General features: G+C 45.0%; 1 protein-coding gene across 2 annotated transcripts in view; it reads left to right on the top strand.

Moving 5' to 3' along the window:
* Window positions 1–14,747, top strand: part of STXBP5 (syntaxin binding protein 5) — a 933,640-nt gene that overhangs the window by 580,819 nt on the left and 338,074 nt on the right. For both annotated transcript variants that reach the window (XM_069235194.1, XM_069235193.1), the window contains exon 17: window positions 12,813–12,938. In XM_069235194.1, coding sequence (XP_069091295.1) covers window positions 12,813–12,938 — 126 coding nt within the window. The remainder of the gene's footprint in view (window positions 1–12,812; window positions 12,939–14,747) is intronic.

The following is a 14,747-nucleotide window of genomic DNA, read 5'->3' as shown; positions in this document are numbered from 1 at the left end:
GGCGCGCTGACATCAGTTCTTTTCTTTCCGCACCAGCCTTCACGCAGATCCGGAGAAGAGCTTCCCCTAGTAATTGTTTGACTAACTATGACACTTTTGTCCAGTTCTTTTTGACGAGTTTTAGATGCATTGAGGGATGTCCTGGAAGACCGGGTTTTAAACCCTGCGACTCCTGCCACCGAATGATGTTGGTGCCTGATCCGCATCTCATCCATCTTTGGTGTCTTTGGAGCACGACCAGATTGTTGAGCCATGAACCTCAAGGCTTTGAGGGAGCGGTTTCTAAAGCTCATGGCAGCCCGGTGCTCAACTTGGTGTCGCTTCTGGTCTTGTTCAAGCAGAAGGTCACAAGACCGCTCGCGGAGCCATCACCATTTCTCCTTGTCCCATTCCAAGTCCTTAGGACACTTGGGTCACAAGAAGAAATAGTCAAAGAAAGCCAAACGTTTTTCGACTTCGCCCCGTTGCTCGGATGACACGAGGCTGCGAAAACATTGACGCACTAAACCTCCGTCTTTGGAGTCCGGGTCGAATTTGCGCCTTCCCACCCCGGCCCAGTTAAGAGCTATATGAGGCCATGCGCCTCATCTTTGGGCAGACCGACCCGTCCTCTGCGCCATCAGGCCCAGGAGAGTCAGTGAGGGTCCCCTTGGATTCTGCGCTGGGGGCTTTGGCCTTGGCTCCGGGGTGCACCTCTGGATCCTCTCTTAGATCTGTACTGATTCTGGTTGTGCCAACGCGACCTTCCCCGGCTTCAGGACAGATATCAACACTCCCAACGTCGGTTGGGCCCACAATCAACATCAATCTTATGCTCATCCCCAACAACCCGGAGGCAGAACAGCATTGCTCAAAGCCGATTCCATTTTCAATAGGCTCTACTGGGCCCAGGGCAGATCCTGACCCTTCTTTCTATGGGTATGGATATGAAGATAGTGTAGGAGGGTTGCTGGACCCTTTAAACCACCAGCTTGACCCTGGCATGTACTGGGTTCAGTATTTGGGCAATACTGGTGGACCAGCTACCTTTCCTGACACTGGCATGTTTTCTTCCCCTACCGTGGTTGCGGAGGAGGGTGCTTCGTACTCTCTGGTGGTTAGAAGGGCAGCTGAGGTCTTGGACCTCGAGCTTCCTTCTATTGAGTTCAGGACTAACCTCCTGACTGAGGAGGTTCAGCCTTAGGCTTCCACTTTGGAACGCCTCCTACCCTTAAATGAAGCCCTTAGGTACGTCCTACTGGGTACCTGGCCCAGACTCAGCACAGGGGCTCCTGTGAATAGGACGATTGCCTGCCGCCATTGACCTGCACCGACCGACCCAAAATTCCTGACCCAATATCCTACACCTGAGAGCCTTGTTATCCAGGCTTCCTCTTCTTCTGGCGCATTCCGTTACGCTCCTCTGGATAGGGACTCAAAAAGACTGGATAACTTTGGGAAGAAATTGTTATTTTCCTCCAGTCTGATGCTGCGGTCCGTGAACACCGCATGGCTTTTGGGCCGATACTCCCATACTCCCTGGGATACAGACGCCAGGTGCTACCTTGAGTCCCAGAAGACGCCTGGGCGATTCTCTCCCAAACTATTGCTGATGATAGAGGCGCAGTAAAGTTCATGATTCATTGTGGGTTAAATACGACCGTCTAACTAGGTAGATCGGTTGTATCGACCCTTGGCCTTGTGGCGCCACACCTGGTTTAGGACATCTGGCTTTTCAGGGGATGTCCAGCAATCTCTAATGGACATGCCCTTCAGTGGCACCCGTCTCTAAGGAGACAAAGTGGACTCTGCGCTCGAGCGCTTTAAGGACTCCCAGGCTACGGCTCAGTCCTTTGGCCTTGTAGCTGCTCCTGGCCCCACACAGTCCACTTTTTGCTCCTCTCGTGGCTATGGAAGGGGCACCCAACCATGTCCATTTCCACCCTGCCACAACCCGCAAATGCTTCAGTCTCTGCATGGATGCAGGATCCCACGTGCTCGTGGATCTGGATCTCCCACCTCCAGACTAAGGCAAACCTCCTGCATTTGCTGGAGTTCACTATAAACATGCTGAAGTCACACGTGACTCACTCTCAGATGCTCCCTTTCATCTGAGCTGTTCTGGACACAATGCACTTTGGAGCTTATCCTCCCGAAAAGCGAGTCCTGAATATTTGAGCTATGATTCTGGTGTTTCAGCCTCTATCCTGGATTTCGTTGAAAATGACTCAGAGGCTGCTGGGTCTCATGGCCTCCTGCATCCTGCTGGTCAAACATACCAGATGGCATATGTGGGCTCTGCAGTGGGACCTGAAGTTCCAGTGGGCGCAGCATCTGGGGAACCTCTTCGACATGGTCCAGATCTCAGAGTGGTCTGCACTGAGATCTGCAATGGTGGCTGTTGAATCCACATTGGGTCAGCAAGAGATCTCTCTCCCTTCCCCAACCAGATCTCATAGTATTGACAGATGTGTCACTCCTGGGATGGGGCGGCCACATGGGAGAGGCAGCGATCAGAGACCTCTTGTCCAGGCTCCACATCAACCTTTTGAAGCTCCAGGCAATCCAACTTGTATTGAAAGCATTCCTTCCCTCTCTCAATGGAAAGTGGTGCAGGTGTTCACCGACAAAACCACCGTCATTTGGTACTGCAACAAGCTGGGTGGAGTGGGGTCGTGGACCCTCTGTACATGGCTGGAACGCTAGAACATTTCCCTGGTAGTTCAACATCTGGCAGGCTCTCTGAACGCCAGAGCAAATGAAATCAGCCGTTGATGCATAGTCGATGACGAATGGTGTCTCTGACCAGAGGTGGTGCAAGGTCTCTTTCAGCAGTGGGGAGAGCCTTGGTTAGATCTGTTCACCTCTGCCGAGTACTGTCAGGATACTTCAATTCGATTTCCTCAGACGCAGAAGATAACTCCTCAGTCCCGACCCAAGCTACTCACAACGAATTTTAATCCTTCGTGCTGAGTACCCCGGAGGGGAAAAGGGGAATGGGATTGTAGAGAGACTGCCACAGAGATGATGAACGTCAGTACTCAGTCTGCCTCTTCACGTCTAAGATTGGATGCAGCACCTGCAAGAGTCACAGTCGCAGTTACTAGGGACATACAACATCAGTTTTACACTTTCTACTCTTAACACTTAATTCTCTTTAATTCTATTATTTCTTCACTCACCCTGAGTTCTCTGTAGCCTTGCTTCTCTCTATGAATGATAAGCTCTTCTTAAAAATGCTTATTACTGATTCTGGAAGAACTTCTCAACCTTTGTTAGAGATTGGTTTTATGCTGCCGTATATATATATATGTATATGTATATATATATATATATATATATATATATATATATATATAGTTCGTGATTATGCGTTCTCCAAATCAGCTGATGTTAGTTGGTTTCTACTTTACATTAGAGAGTTCAATTACGTTTATTGCATTGGTAATTCTTGCTTGTGAAAGTTTGTTTCTCCTGTCTTATTTTGACTTCTGTCAATACTTGTATTTGTAAATGCTTGTTTGTTAAAGTTCGCTTCTTCTTTCTTACTTCGACATGGGTTGATAACTTGAATTTGTAAATGCCTGTTTATTACAGTTAGTTTCTCCTTTCTTACTTCGACAATCTGTCGATAACTTGTATTTGTAAATGCTTGTTTATTAAAGTTCGTTTCTCTTTTAAACTCATCTTTAGTTTATTACCGTTGCATTTGTAAATGCTTACTTGTTAACATTCATTTCTCCGTTAAACTTGGCCTTTGTTTATAACCTTGGTATTTGTAAATACTTGCTTGTTAAAGTTCGTTTTTCTTTTGACTTTGGTATCTTAAACAGGAACCTTGTAAACATAAGGTTTATTCATACATTAAACTCTGTAGCCTTGCCAAACCTCCACTGGAACAGTCTACTATCAAACTCCTCAAATAAACCTTGACAATATTTATCACGTTTTCTGTAAAATAGTCTTCAAGTGTAATTTTACCTCACAGGAGTTTCTGCTCTGAAGCGCGCTCTCTCTCCACACAGCTGATTCCTGTTAGACCTCAGTTGAAGTGCCAAGCTTCCAGCTGGTGAGCTCGTAACCTAGCAACCAACCGATTGCATGACTAGAACTGTAACTAACCTTCAGGACTCACGACGGCCATCTTGAATCTTCTCTTCTTGATTCTTCCTTTGAAATAAGCGCAAGATTACTCTGCAAACCTTCTTCCAGTTTGGGCTTTGCTGTCTCCTGAGGTTATCTCTTTGCTTTTCTCAAGCATTTCTTTGATGTGATTTGGCAAGTTTGTGTGGTCATGACAAGTACACGCAATGTCCGCTGTTTTCTGCGTTGGAGTTGGCAAGGCAGCACTCGCTCAGCAACGCTTTTTGTCTTGAGTTGAGTTCGGGCCTGCTTTACCCCTTCCTGCCAATACCACTTCTGCTCAGAGTTCTGAAGAAGAACATGCAGGACCAGGCCCAAGTAATCCTGGTGGCTCTGGACTAGTCACGAAGTGTCTGGTATCCTGAACTATTGGGCATGGCCATATCGATCCTCCGATCAGACTGCCCCTTCAGGAGGATCTTCTGTCACAGCAGCAGGGGAGAGTCCTTCACCGAACCTGCCTAGTCTCCGCCTCCTTGCGTGGCGATTGAGCAGCAGCAGTTGACAGCTTTCAACCTTCCGCCCGAAGTCTGTGATGTTACCTTGGCAGCCAGGTTTCCCTCCTCCAAAACAGTATACGCCTGTTGCTGGAACAAATTTGTGGCATGGTGCATCAACAAATCTGTTCATCCCCTTTCTGCACCTCTCTCGGATGTTCTCCTCTCCATTCTTTCTCATGCCCAGCAGCACTCTGCTCTGGGCACCCTTAAGGGTTATTTGTCTGCCATCTCTGCTTTTTTAAGACTGCCAGACCAATCTTCTCTGTGAAAATCTCCCATTGTTGGGAGGTTTCCTAAGGACTCGCTCACATTTTCCCTCCTATCCTGTTGATAAGGCCCCAGTGGGATTTGAACTTGGTCTCACATATCTAATGTGTGCTTCTTTTGAGCTGCTCCACAACTGTCCCATGTGAATCTTGACTCTTAAAACTGCCTTCTTGATTGCCATCACCTCTGCCTGCAGAGTGAGTGAGCTCTAGGCTCTCTCTTCAAAGCCACAATTTCTAGCTGTACACAAAGTTTCACTTCAGATATGACAAGCGGGAAGCATATAAGCATCATCCAGGTGCGCTGATGTCAGTGCCTTTCTATCAGCACCTTCATACTCAGACCTGAAGCTCTCATACTTTTGTCTCAGGTGCATTCTTTTCCAAACTCTTTCTTTTTCGAGTGTGCAAGGGAAATATATATCACTTCCTAAAATTACATTATACAAATCTTGTGTGGACTATTGCAAATAAATGTCTATAATGGACACAGGTATGCCTGTGACTAGTGGTGTTGGAACACTACTCCAAGTCCTGCATCAATTGCACCTAGATGTACGCAGAGAATGAACGGGACTGCAAAGTCAAATTCTGTCGCTAAACATAAGAAGATGGAGCTGTCTGTGCCTCTTGAACCTGCTTTAGGTTCTGCACTGGTTTTGGTGCCAATATTGGTTCCGGATAGGGTCTCTGACAGTTCCCTTAACATTGATGCTGGTGCCAACAGCACCGGTAGAGGATCCACCACCTGTAGTGGTTTCCAAGTCTGAGACAGCCTTGTCTCTACCTTGTTCAAATCCCTCCGGAGCACAGTCAATATCCAACCCATCCGACCCTGACTCATTACCTTTACCAGGCAACAGAGCTCATACTTTTCACCAGTTCTTTGGTTCTGATTCTAATAACAATGACTATAATGAGGCTGACCATGGAGGCTTACCTGTGGGACTCAGATGGACGTGCAGACTTTTAAAAAACTAGAAGGATTTCAGAAATGGGACCTAATAGCGATAAATGGGTCAGGTGATGTGTGGACAGCATGAGGTATGGTTCCGTTTTCAGACCTAAAAGAGCAGTAAGCATTGTGAGAGTCATAAAGTTATAAATATCTGCAAGTTGAGCATGCACTGACCATCCAGCCAACTATGGGATCTTGCAGAAGAATCACCACTAGAATGTAGGGTGCTGCTGTCACCACTACACTCACACGCTATTTCACACATACACAAAACTTTATTGCATAACTGCCAACACTCTCTGGAGAGCCTTAGAGAGAGGTGGGGGCAAGACTTGGAACAGATGTAGGACTCAGACTGGAGTAAATACCTGCTGCAAGTGGTTGCTGGAATGGGCTTCTGGCTGGTGCAATCAAAAATGTTGCACTAGGCGTATTATACATGGACCAGGTTACATCACATGGAGGGATTGGATAACAGCGGGTACCTGTGGGGATGCCATTAGGATGGCACACTAATTCACTATTTATGGTCCTGCCTGCGATTACAGGAGTTCTGAACAGGTATACAACGCCACTGGAGTAAGAGCTGGATTTCAGTGTACAAGCAGTTTGGGTATATGGGGAGACCAGTTGCTTCCTTAACATCCTCTTTTGTTTTGCCATGTGGCATTGATGGTGGCCTGCAGGGTTGTAGTCAAGACTTTGGGGCAGTGTGACTCTGCCCCAGGTACACCAAGGGGGCACAAAATATGGACTGGTGCATGCAGTCGAAAAAACTGTGTACCAGGCATGAGGGTGCCCTCAAAAAGTTGGAAACCCAAGAAAGATTTCCAAGAACATGACTGACCTCCAGTCACTCAACTGCTCTTGGTACTTGCTATCATAAGAACAGTAAATCACTGAAAGTGTTGCAGCCAAAAGCGTGTCCATGACTTAGAGCTGTACTGATAGAAACCGTCTGGTCAAGGAGTATTGAACATACCTGTCTTGTTCTCTGTGCTGAATTTGTAATACTGGCTATGCTGTCAATTAATACAAACTTTTTGGGGTCGCCACCGGTATTCATGGCACTTTACCTTATTATTCTAACAGAAAAAAGCAGTAATATTTATAACAAAAAAACAACTATGATGAAGAGGGTACATTAGTCCCAAAGTATAATGAGTTCTCTTGGTATGCAGAATTACAGGATGTTTATAGATTAGACACCTATTCAGACACTGGACTGCTGTCTCTCCCTGGCCCTGCCACGAAGGAGAGTGCTCCTTATGCCATGGTTATGAGAAGGACTGAAGAAGTCCTTGACTTGCAGCTCCCTACCTTGGAAATAAAAACTAACTTCCTGACATTCTTAAGGCTGGCCAGGCACCTACTGAATCTCTCCTGCCATTTAACAAGGGTCTTACACATACACTCTTGAGCAAAAACATATTCTGTGCTCCCAGTCAGTAGTTACCACTGACAAGCTCGTTGCTACAGACCAGCACAGGGAGACTTTGACTCGAGTCTCAATACCAAGAGAGTGTGATGGTAGTGGCACCGCCAACAGAGTAAACCCGGTCACCTTTCCTATAACCCCCTCCTAATGGCAAGTGCATTGTTTCTTTTTCCAGCCTTTCTTTATGTTCTGTCAGTGCCACCTGGGTCACTACAGCCATGCTTTGTAGGACATCGTAGGTCAAATCCTGCGTGCTATTCCGGAGCACCATGGGCGTCTCTATCTTAAATTACAGAGGATGGCTGGGATGCAGCTAAATTTGTTATTCAGTCTCTTCTGGACAAAACTGATTGCTTGAATCTTGCACAAGTGTGATGCTTCAGTACCACACCTGAAGGAAGACTGTGGGACCCTCAGGGCATGTCCAGCCATCCTTAGTGGACATGCCATTCGATGGCTTTGGTCTCTTTGGTGAGAAAGTAGACTCGACCCTCAAACCATTTTTAAAAAGTTGTGGCACAGCATGTTCCCTGAGACTTTCTGTCTCTACTAGGCAATTTCCCCAGCAGTTTCACCCCTTCCATGGGTATGCTAGGGATTTATAATATTGCCAACTCCAGACTCCGCTGAAACATAACCTTTCAACCATTTCCTGGCCGAAGCCATGGCTCACAGAGACATTCAGGGGAATAGGGACAAGTTGCAAGTCAGACCACTGCTCCTCTGGTGACCACAACTGCAAAACCATTTTAGTGTGTCCTTTTCAACACATACCTACCCTGTAGGAGGCAGGATCAGACATTTCCTCAGAGGGTGTTGAGACATTACTTCGGACGCTTATGTCCTCCAAAGTGAATAAGACCCCTTATTTCTATATACACTGCCTCACCTTCCACTGTCATCAGAGTGGTTGGCGGAGGAGCCCATATTTGTAGCAGGAAGTGCAGTCCCTTTTGGTCAAAGAAGCCATAGAGAATGTTCCATCCTTGAAAATAGGAACTGGATGTTACTCCCACTACTTCCTTGTACCTAAGAAGGACAGACACCTTCGTTCTATTTTAGATCAGTGCCCTGTTAAGTCCTTCCTGAGGAAGACAAATGCAGGATGCTTATGCTGCCCAGGTTTTGTCTGCCCTGCAAACTGGAGACCAGGTTATAGCATTAGAATGGAAGGAACCATATTTCCATATTCCCTTTTTGCAGGTCCACAGGCGTTAACTATGCTTTACAGTGGACTAGGAGCATTTTCTGTTTGTGGTGCTCCCTTTTTACCTTACCAGTGTCCCTTAGGTGTTCACAGAAGTGATGGCATTGGTCACAGCACACTTCCGGAGTTCGAGTGTGCTAAGGTTCCCCCTTCCTCGATGACAGACTTTTGAAGATGGACTTGTCCAAGTCAGTAGTGGACCACCTCCAGACGATGGCACACCTTCCAGTGTAGTTGGGGTTTACTTGCAAACTGCTAATGTGAAACCTGACTCTTTTGCAGATGCTCCCATTCATCGGAACAACCCTGGATACAGTTGTGTGCATTCCCCCGGACTGGAAAGTCTGGGACATTTGGGATATGATCCCATTTCAGCCTCTCTCCTGGTTCTCAGTGAGGATCACGCTGCAGCTGCTGGGGCAATCGGGCCTTTGTCATTCTGGTAGCCAACCACGCCAAACGTCACGTGCAAGCTGTACAGTGGGATCTTAAGTCCGGATGGGCACAGCACAAGGGGAACCTATTGGATTCCATCCTCATTTTGTAGGGGACTACAAAAGATCTGCAGTGGTAGCTGCTAGACAACACTTGGGCCAGAGCAGATGCCTCTTTTTATCACACCCAGAGCTGACGGCGATCACAGCTCTACTGGGTTGGAAAGGCCATCTAGCAGAAGCAGAAATATGAGTACTCTGGTCTCTGGTGGAAACTCTCCTTCACATCAGTTTGTTGAAGTTGTGAGTGATCCACTTGATGTTGAAGGCCTTCTTACCATCCATCAAAGGGAGGCTGGTGGTGGTGCTCACAGACACCAACACCACAATGTTGTACAGTAACAAGCAGGGCGGAGTGTGTCCTTAGGTTCTGTGCCAGGAATCTCTGCATCTCTGAAAGAGGTTTACCCGCCAGGGCATTTCCTTGGTTGTGAACCACCTTGTGGGATCTTTAAATGCCTTGGAAAGCAATTTCATTTTTTGATGCCTAGCAGATCATGAAAGGCAGTTAAACCCAGAGGACCAGCTGGGCCCAAGTCATCCTAGTGGCTCCAGGTTAGGCCAGGAGAGTGTGGTGTCAAGAACATATGGGAAAGAGCATCAGTCCTCCCATCATGCTAATGCTTCAGGGGATGTACTGCTGGAGCAACAGGGCAGGGTCCTGAATCAAGCCTCTATAATTTGAATGTCAATGCATCGAGATTGAGCTGCAGCAGCTAGTCTACTTCAGTCTTCCACTCAAAATCATTGATGTTATTCTGACACCCAGGTGCCTGTCTATGAAATCCATGTATGCCCAACACTGGAACATGTTTGTTGCTTGGTGCCGCCGCCGCCAGACTGACCTGCTACAAGCTAAGCTGACTGAAGTGTTGTTGTTTGTTTTGTCACTAACCCAGCAAGAGCTTGTGGTGGTTACTGTTAAAAGCTATTTGTCGTCTCTTTCGATTTTTTTTAAAGTTACCGGATTGGCCTTCTTTGTTTGAAACACATGTTGTGATACGATTACCTAAAGGTTTACAACATTTGTTTTCACCAATGCCCTTTATGATGCCACAGTGGAACTTGGATTTGTTTCTCACTTTTCTAATGTGCAAACAATTTAAGCCAATAAAAAGTTGTCCACTACGTCTCTCAACCCTGAAAATGGTTTTACTGGTCACAAAAATATCAGCTTGTTGGTTGAAGGAGTGGCAGGCTCTCTAAGTGCCTTACACAATATTTTTTCCAGACACAATGTTATTTAGAACTGCAACTTAAATTCTGCCTTATATGGTAACAACTTTCCTTGTCAGTCTTTTGTTACCCTTCTAACTTTCTTTGGCCTGCCTCTCTCTTTCAAAAGAGGAGAAATGTTCTCATTTGGACCCCAAGAGAGTATTTAATTTCTAATTTGATCCTAATAAGGCACTATTGGGTGGACAATCAACTCTTTGTGGCCTTCTTAGGAGAAACAAGCACAAGGCACTTTAGAAATTATCTCTAGTCCTCTGCATTAAAATCTGATATGCGTTAGATAAGGAGCAGCCATCTGAAGATTAATTAGTCCCATTGGTCATTCTACACGAGCCGAGGCTGCTAACACTGTACTAGCACGTGGTGTGCCTGTCCTGGATTTCTTTGTGGCTCCTTTAAGGGCATCAATGGACACGTTCATGAAGCTCTATTGCCTTGAGAGTTCGGTCAGTCAAGATGTGTATTTTGCGCATTCAGTCTTTAAGGACTTTTTGGTCTGCACCATTCCACTGACCTACCGCTGTGGTATCTATTCACAAGGTGAGGAATCTGCTGTTAGAGGTATCTATCATTAAAACAAGTTACTTACCTTCGGTAATTCTCTTTCTGATGGATACATCACAAAACTTCTTTGTCCCCTCACCCCTCACATTTACCCAATGGTCACGTATGCATCTCTACTGGGCTGGGAAGATCCCTTTTCCATCTACGAAGGGCCCAAACTAGAGATCTGCACACTGGTCAAGTCAATGTGCCAATGGGCTCTCAGGGTTCCGGCAAGCCCTCAAAAGCAGCTGTTGAGTGGTGCTTTCCTGTGGCCGCTGCTAGTTTCCTCTGGAGCAGAACAACATCAGTGCAGAGCTGCATTACACCGCCTAACAACACGCAGGTGTACTGCCATTGAGTTTCCAGATCTAGTTCGATGCTTGAGGAAACAGTCACAAGGTGAGGAATCTGAGGTTAGATAGATCCCCATCGGAAAGAGCTTTACTGAGGGTAAGTAATCTGTTGGACAAACGCAAAGCAAAAAATAAAATGTTGCAGCTAACATTTCATAGCAGTCAAAATTACTGTTTACATGCAACCAAGGGACAGGGACTGACTGCTGACAATTCACAACCCTGCCATGGGATCAGGCTTTTCAAATGAATCGAGATACACGTGAAAACATTTAAGGCACTTTAGATTTTTGCATGTTGCATAATCTATGACTACTAGCAATAAAGACAGTAACTCATCAGGACACCACACTGACCCTACTAGTGCGTCCATGACCAACCGAGCCAGCCAAAGGTCTCTAGGAGCAGAACTAGAAGTCCCAGGACCACACGCAGGGCAGACCATTCCCCGGTAGTCCAACTAGTCCTGTGCCCAACAAATTGTATTCTCTTAGAGAGACTGACATGTAAAAAGAAGTCCGGTGTACACAAGTTCCGATATGTTTTTCTGATGTTTCCCACCAGTTATATTTAGTGAAGTGGGTGGGTGGGTGTTATGAGCAGCCTTTGCTGATGTCACTGTGGCGCAAGGAGATGGGAGCGCTTAATGGGAAGTAAGAGGGGCACCTATGACACCCGGAGCTTTTAAATGTGCTCAGTTGCTGGCAAAAGGTGGGTAGCAGGGGCCTGTACCCACCCCTCCATTGGGAAGGGTAGGAAAAAAAGCCTACTGCACTTGGAGCGACTAAAAGTTCTCTCACTAGTTGCAGTATACAGAAATACATATATAGAGTTGGACTGGAACATAAAATATGTCCAGGTACCAAAATAAAAGTGGCCTGTCCTTTTATTTTTTTTATCACTTTAAAAAAAGCTGTTTGGCCTGGGCACTCAGTGCCTAAGCTTTAAGAGTACTGTATACCCACAGTCATACTGTAATGAGACACTAAAATGTTGGATGTTTCCCTTTGTCTTTAACTACCTCCAACTCTCCACCCCTTACATGCATGAAAACCACCCGTACCTTGTAGTTCACAATTTTATAATGCGTATATGGTTCCCTTTCCTGTAGAAGTCCAGATCCTGAAGACTCTTCTTTTATTACGTGCTATCCATCCTCATCCACTAGAACCAACTGAAACTGGCATCCCTTTTCTTATCTTAAAAAGGAGTCACCACACTCTTGGCCTCCACTTGGAACTAATTGAGGTGCTGAATCACAGCACCACACACTCCATTCAAACCAAACTATTGGGTTGCTGACCCTTCCCTTGGTATTTAAATAACTCTCTATATTAGGCCTGGGATTGTTTTGAAATTTTGTACATTCATATAATTTTTTTTACATGTTTTATGAATTCTCTACTGCTGTTAACCACTATCCAGTATAGGCTGTTGAATCATCGAAGCGTCGTCATATCATTCGTGCAGTACAGTAACAATCTCTTGAGTCTGGTTCGTGCACACTAAATCATGAATGCTGATGGATTTGTCAAAGCTGTTTATGCATGTATATTGCACAGAATCGCTTTTAGCTATTTATGACAAATTGTCGGTCACTACATTTCCAATGTTTCATCTGATTGTTTCCAATAACTCAAGCTAACTCGAGTTTCTCTGGTTTACAGTGTACAATTTCTACTTATATTTCAGAGTTAAAAGCACTCCAGTGAAACAGTCGGCGGGCTACCAGGTAGAGCTGGTTATTCAGCTAGTGTGGGTTAGTGGTGAACCTCCACAACAGATAACTAGTTTGGAAGTCAACTCGTCTTATGGTTTGTAAGTACTGTCTACTAAAAATATGTGTTTCAAGTACCTTTCATTTCAAGCTTCAAATGTCATACTGAATGCAGTATTTTTTTTATATGATAAACACGTCCTTTGCTTCTTAAGATGATTGTAAACTATGTAATATTATATCATCTTCGCTTTTGGAAATTTAAAACACTGTGTATTATAACATTTACCCATTTTGCCTAGTTATGCCTCAATGATATAATGGCCTTTAATCTACATCCCTTATACTTGCACTTTAGTTTTCAAACACTGTTACTTCAAAAGGCCCAAGAACAGTTAGTGCAAATCTCCTTGTTACAGAGAAGCTGACAACTTTAGCCCAGCATTCAGGAAACAACAAACTAAGTTGTTGGAAACTCCCCCACCCCTCCCCAGATCCGGAATAGTAGTGAAAATAAGAAATCCAGGGCAACAGAAAAATAAGATGTGGATATACTCCACCGGAACTCAAGGAGCTGATCTGAGGTAGATTGGATAGCTGCCAAAGCCCTCAACCGATACTGATTGCAATGTTATCATTTAGGAAAGGAGAGAAACAGATAAAAAGCATGTGAAGAATCAGGACCTATTAAAACCCCTGATACCAGGATGCCAATCGAATCAACTATTACAGGCCAACAACTAATAAATGTGAGACCAGATGTTGAAAAGGAGAAGATGTTTACAAACAAGATTGTTTTTGTGAGGCTGACCCCAAAAGCAAACTAGAGTTTAAGAAGCTTTTTTTCAACATGCAAAAACATGGCTAGAGCACAGGTATTAAACTGCCCACAAGTTTAGCAGATAACACATAGTAAGATTCTTGCTATTCTTGCAGCACCTCCAAAGAGTACCGTGGCACAAATGAATAACAGATAGGTCATAACACAGCACAATGATGTTGATGTGATAAGCCACATGACTTGGGAGTTAAAAGGGCTTTACGGACAAAATAGTTTATGCAGGAGCCGATAATGTGACTACACAAATAGTTAGACAGCTAGAATCTACTTTTTCATGTACATGCTGAGTTGATGACTTCAACAAGGATTCACTGGCCCAGACAATAGAATCAATAGCCAGCATCCATCATAGCTCCGTGCCTGCCTGGCACTCCTATTAAATGAAGCAAACACCATTTTTGCATGAGAGACTGAAGGCTGAACTCTGTACAGTTAGCAGCAGGTCCTATTCTGTGAGGGCAACAAGGAATTAAATTGGAGTGGGAATTTGTGCAGAGGAAATAGAGGGCTACAGAGACACTTCAAAGAGGGTAACAAAGGGCCTGATTTGCAAACCCCTTTTGCCTTTGCAAACACTGCAAAATCATAGGTTTGTTGTTACAGAAGGGGTTTGTAAAATGTACAAAAGTCTTTTTTTTTACCAGTCAGAAAAGAGCTTTAGTAACATTTTCCATATTGCAAATAGGAGAGGGCATGAAAGAGGCACCCCCTCTTATTTACGAGCTAGAATGTTATGTGTCAATGGTTTGTGACACGGTTGAGGTAGCAAACAATGTTTTGCCGACCTCCTTGTTGGGGTGATAACTGATTCAAAAACACAGAAGCTTTACTGGTGGGACAACACCCATTTCAGGAATTGTGTTGGGTAGCCTTATCCTCTCACAAAATAATCACAACACAGTCAAGCAAATTGCAGAAATGCTGACACATGTAATTATTTGCACTATCCAAAGTATTTATCATTACAACATGCTTGGACTTCCAAAATATATTTTACAATGCCAGCTGTAAACAACAGTTCACTCCCCATAGGAGAGATACTGAGAATGAAGGAGCCTTTATGCTCAAA

The sequence above is a fragment of the Pleurodeles waltl genome, chromosome 5 (assembly GCF_031143425.1).
Source record: "Pleurodeles waltl isolate 20211129_DDA chromosome 5, aPleWal1.hap1.20221129, whole genome shotgun sequence".
Classification (NCBI taxonomy): Eukaryota; Metazoa; Chordata; class Amphibia; order Caudata; family Salamandridae; genus Pleurodeles; species Pleurodeles waltl.
The sequence above is the reverse complement of the archived record's forward strand: the minus strand, read 5'-3'. Positions and strand labels throughout refer to the sequence as shown.